Consider the following 5436-nt stretch of genomic DNA (forward strand, 5'->3'; position numbering starts at 1 on the left):
CATGCAAGAAGGGGGGATGTGAGTAATAATTAGGGGATAAAATGCCCTTTTCTTGCAGCCTCAGAAACACAAAGTCAGAGCAGTGTTTGTGATCCGGGAGGATGAGAGTCAGGGGCGGGGCTTAGTGATTATACCCAATGAGAAAGAAGCTCACTCCGATAACTAACCAATCACAGAGCAGCAGGCTCTCTATATAAGTCCCGGCAGGTCCCCGCCCCCAGTATAACTTTCTGTCAGTGTGTTGGGGGATCGCTGAAAACCCTAAAGACTTGGACCCTCCTGCGGCGCAGCTGCACTAGGAGGGAACGAGAAGGACGTCGGACTCTTCGGAGGAAGACGTCATGGAACCGGACTAGCCTACTCTTCGGAGAAGACTGTCACATGTGGAGCGCACCTGGTCTCACTGGACCACGAGCACGGTTTTTGAGGTGGAATCACTTTTTCACCACCCGGGCTACAAAAAAAAAAAAAAAAAAAAAAAAAGCTGCAATGGCCGAGACCGCTCCTGCTCCTCCTCCTCCAGCTGAAAGCGCCGCCAAGAAGAAGCAGCCGAAGAAAGCGGCCGGAGCCTCGAAAAGCCGCCCAGCAAAGTCCGGTCCCAGCGTGTCCGATCTGATAGTGAGAGCTGTGTCCGCCTCTAAGGAGCGCAGCGGGGTCTCCCTGTCCGCTCTGAAGAAGGCTCTGGCTGCAGGAGGCTACGATGTGGAGAAGAATAACAGCCGCCTGAAGCTGGCTCTCAAGGGCTTGGTGAGCAAGGAAACCCTGATCCAGCTGAAAGGGAGCGGAGCCTCCGGATCGTTCAAGCTGAATAAGAAGCAGCTGGAGAGCAAGGAGAAGGCGGCCAAGAAAAAGGATGTGGGGAAACCCAAGAAGCCAGTGGCAAAGAAACCCGCCAAGTCCCCCAAGAAACCCAAAAAGGCTCCGGCGGGAGTGAAGAAAAGCCCCAAAAAGGTCAAGAAACCGGCGGCCGCCAAGAAGCCAGCAAAAAGCCCGAAGAAGTCTAAAGCTGCCAAGCCCAGGAAGGCTGTGAAGAGCCCGGCGGCTAAAAAGGCTGCGAAGCCAAAAACTGCTAAGAGTCCAGCTAAGGCCAAGGCAGCCAAACCCAAAGCAGCAAAGCCCAAGAGGGCGGCAGCTCCTAAGAAGTGAGACCGACAACTTCAGCCTCTTACAAACACAAAGGCTCTTTTAAGAGCCACCACAACCCCACATAGAGAGCTGTGCACATAATGTGTAACTGGGAATGTTTCTCCAATTTATCCCATGCAGGGGTTTGTGTTACACTGCCAGAGCATAAGTGTATATGCATTGATACTGCGAGCACTGTAAGGTGCATGTGTAAGTTTGTAGTCCCTAACCTATTGCACGAATAAATGTTTCTCAGACAAACTGACATATTAGGTGACATTATGGTTTTGTTTGTGTCTACATAATGTTCACATACACGGTTTATAGAGAATAAAAATTAAAATAGTGTAGTTGACATCAGAAAAACGTATTTATCACCATGTTATAAAATAAATGTGTTTACATCACATTGAAAGCATGAAGCACACGCTATTCCCTAACACTTCAGTATAATCACCAGTGGCACATGGGAGTGGGGACATTTACAGGTTTGTCTTTACGTGCAGCCATATACAGCATGAAATGGTGACTATGCATGCAAGTCTATATATCACATGACAAAGAATACACAAATATTGAAGGTGCGTTTATCTATATTGGTACAAGGATAACACACTTCTTTAACTCTCTATATAGAGATCAGTATCCGTGTGTTAATATTGATCAGGCAATTTCATTGAAAATGTGGTGGCTCTTAAAAGAGCCTTTGTTTTTCGGGTGTAAACGAAGTCAGGGTGCAGCCGGCCTAAGCTCTCTCCCCTCTGATCCTGCGGGCCAGCTGGATGTCCTTGGGCATGATGGTGACCCTCTTGGCGTGGATAGCGCACAGGTTGGTGTCCTCGAAGAGCCCCACCAGATAAGCCTCGCTGGCCTCCTGCAGAGCCATGACAGCCGAGCTCTGGAAGCGCAGGTCAGTCTTGAAGTCCTGGGCGATCTCCCGGACCAGGCGCTGGAAGGGCAGCTTGCGGATGAGCAGCTCGGTGGACTTCTGGTAGCGGCGGATCTCCCTGAGAGCCACAGTACCGGGCCGGTAGCGGTGAGGCTTCTTCACTCCGCCGGTGGCCGGAGCGCTCTTTCTGGCAGCCTTGGTCGCTAGCTGCTTACGGGGAGCCTTCCCTCCGGTGGATTTCCGGGCGGTCTGCTTGGTCCGGGCCATCCTGTGCTGCTGTGTCAGTGCGCGTCTCCGGTCAGGAACTAATAAAGAAAAAAAACGCTGCAGCTGCGTATTTATGGATGCAGGTCGCTGTGATTGGCTGCTTTGGTCCCGCCCTTCGCTCTGATTGGTTCTGTGAAAGCCGTTGCGATGTTCAAAAATCCCGCCTCAGACCGATATCGTCCTAATAAAGTTATTATTTATTTAGTGCTTGTAAGTGGGACAATTAAAAAGATTTAATGTGATAACATTAGTGTTTGCACAGATACAGCACAGAGCTCTCTGACATGGAACATGTACTTATACCAAGTATTCAAATGATCTTTAATCGGTGAAATGTAATATGAGGGGTTTTCTTTCTCAGATCATTGCTTCAATGGGACTTTCTTGGTTCCTCTTCTTCTAATGTTCACATTGTGTTATTATTATAAACCCGAACACAGAGACACAAAGAAGCGGAACCGCGCGGCTCGTTTCCTTAATGCCTGCAGTTCCCAGAGCACCACACGGTGGCAGTGCTGCGCTATAAATGGGGCTTCCCTAAATGTCTTCTCGCTGTCACTGCTCTGTGTGATCTGATCAGCTCCTAACCGGGCTCTTTGGCTTCCCTCTAATGCTCCAGTCACAGTAGTTTGCTTTTAAATAAAATACCAAGTCTGTATATGTGTATACACAATGTGTTATAGTTTAAGCACAAATTTAATATTCCATAATGTATTATGTATTTTCTAAATAAAGATGAACATCTGATGTTAGAGTAATATAACTAGACTGAACAGGGGCCTGTATTTAAAGATATCTATTAAACGTATCCTCATTCCTTATTTATTGAACTATATCACTGCATATGAAATATTAAAATTACCAATGTAAATACACACTATCTAATACATTTAAACAGAAGCTGAACTATATCAAGACTTGTTTTTTATTTTTCAGATACAATATTAGCATTTAAGATGACTATTTAATTATGCATTAATTGTTGCTGTGTTTTTGAATCTTTTTTCCAATGCTTGTCAAACTATTTCACCATTTAGGCAGATCTGGATAAGGATATATTTCCATTGTTTCAATATGTTTTTTTATTATTAATTAATGTATCTTCTCATACTGTTCATTCTTTTTTAAACTATAGATTTCTTATGTATCCTGAATAAGTCAGTTAGTTATTTGTAACTACAAATTGAAGAGATATTTTCCCCAAAGCTGCACTCTATATCCCATTCTTAATAAGCCTTCACTTTTAATACTTGTTACACTATTACTATGAACAAACATTACACATGAACCTACCAATCTTTACTTTAAGTGGTGAAGAGAAAAACAGTTGTTTTTTTCCAATAGTTCACCTCCTCTAATTAATATATTATCTATAACGTATCCAATGCTGTTTTGTTCTTTTATTATTTATAGATAAAATGCATTACATATGTATTGGAATTAATACATTCAATACTCTAATTTTTTGGAGACCATAATTTTTTTCCCCACAGAAATAAGTAAAATAAAATTAATACGTTGTTTGTGACAACCTCAGTGAATGAAATCTAACATATAATAATAATAATAATAATAATAATAATAATAATAATAATAATAATAATAACAACAATAACATTATTATTATTATTATTATTATTATTATTATTATTATTATTATTATTATTATTATTATTATTATTATGTGCCTAAACCAACATGGTGATTACTTTTACCTAAACAGGTGCTCAAGCGACCAAGTTAATAACACTAGTGTGATCATTTTCTATGCAAATAACTACTTAGTGCTCAAATGTGTCACAATATCCACTAACCAATCCTACTAAGTAACTATCTCCTATACAATTGCTATCATTAGCTACTCTTACAAACTAGTGTAACAGTGATATATGTTGCAACCAATCTACAATAATAATCTCAGGGGGAAGGTATCTCTCTAAATTGAAAACATTCAGTGTTTGATTCAATGTATCAATCTGCATATCTTTCTACTCTCCTCTGTAGAGGAAATATTGTATATCGTATATTGTCTGTAACCTGGCATATCACCATTATCTTGTGTTATACCATGTTTCCACTGCAGCTATGGATTCTGGGAAATAAACACACATATAAGCATACAGTGTCACCTTTAACTTAATATCCATATTAACATGATCTCCTATAAGCATAGTTCTGCCTTATTATACTGAATTTTTTTGCACAGCTTGCTACATATCGTATAACTTCTATCATGTTTAAAATATAGTTTATATTTCTAAAACATATGTTAGTATGTCTTTGAATATCTGTAATCTAAACAGCTGTTAGATTGTTTTGTGAAATGTAAATGAAGGGAGAGAATGAAAAGCCTGAAAAGCTCCAGCCTCATTGTATTGTATGGGGGCTATGCACTAAGCTCAATGGGTTTGTGTTCTAATGTTAAAAAAAATAGCATGTCCGTTAAAAAGTGAGGCCGGGGACGCGTTTCACTAAGGCCTTGAGCCCATTTTTTAACGTATGTGCTCAAAACACCCACAGCGTACGTGTTGCTTTTTTCCCCCCTGCTAGCATTCTTAAACTTCCCATACGCTAGCTGATAGAAAAAAAAGTTGCATGTAAGATTTGCATGGTGATTTGCCATCTCCATGCAATGCTGTTACACAAGCGATCGTACAGTAATTAAAATCATTTTAATAATAGTGTACATGAGCAGGGGGTCTCCGGAGCTGAACCGCATTGGTTTCAGGTCCGAGGACCCCCTACTTCAGGAGATACAGGCCCCGTTATGGGGTGCCGGTATCCCCTGCAGCATTTAAATGTCCCGGTCACGTGACGTGGAAGCTTGAAACTGCAGGGGATACCGGCACCCCATAAAGGTGCCTGTATCTCAGGAAGCAGGGGGTCACCGGACATAAAACCAACGCGGGACAGCTCCGGAGACCACCTGCACATCTACACTATGAAACACATGTATATTAAAAAAAGATTTAACAAACATCAATACACGACTCTCCGCCCAAACCCATACAGTACAGTAATGTGCAAAATAACTATTATCCAGATATGGATAAAAGATTATTTGCCCATTATTAAACACTGCATTAGCATACCTAAATAAAGTAAATAAAAACAGTAGCCAGCTAAGCCAATGAATACAAGCAATAAACAACATG

General features: G+C 41.6%; 2 protein-coding genes across 2 annotated transcripts; one reads left to right on the forward strand and one right to left on the reverse strand.

The window, feature by feature from the left end:
• Positions 1–489: 489 nt before the first annotated feature.
• On the forward strand, positions 490–1386 carry LOC142473536 (histone H1-like). Its single transcript, XM_075580696.1, has one exon. The coding sequence runs from the start codon at positions 490–492 to the stop codon at positions 1144–1146; it is 657 nt and encodes a 218-aa protein (XP_075436811.1). The 3' UTR covers positions 1147–1386.
• A 116-nt stretch (positions 1387–1502) lies between these two features.
• LOC142473537 (histone H3) lies at positions 1503–2330 on the reverse strand. The gene has a single exon (XM_075580697.1). It carries the CDS (start codon positions 2279–2281, stop codon positions 1871–1873), a length of 411 nt encoding a protein of 136 aa, XP_075436812.1. The 5' UTR covers positions 2282–2330; the 3' UTR covers positions 1503–1870.
• Positions 2331–5436: the final 3106 nt, after the last annotated feature.

Source organism: Ascaphus truei, assembly GCF_040206685.1.
Source record: "Ascaphus truei isolate aAscTru1 chromosome 12 unlocalized genomic scaffold, aAscTru1.hap1 SUPER_12_unloc_2, whole genome shotgun sequence".
NCBI classification, from domain to species: Eukaryota; Metazoa; Chordata; class Amphibia; order Anura; family Ascaphidae; genus Ascaphus; species Ascaphus truei.

Bases quoted from the DNA above. Each gene is read 5' to 3' on its own strand.
- LOC142473536 (XM_075580696.1), top strand. From the start codon at position 490: ATGGCCGAGACCGCTCCTGCTCCTCCTCCTCCAGCTGAAAGCGCCGCC.
- LOC142473537 (XM_075580697.1), bottom strand. From the start codon at position 2,281: ATGGCCCGGACCAAGCAGACCGCCCGGAAATCCACCGGAGGGAAGGCT.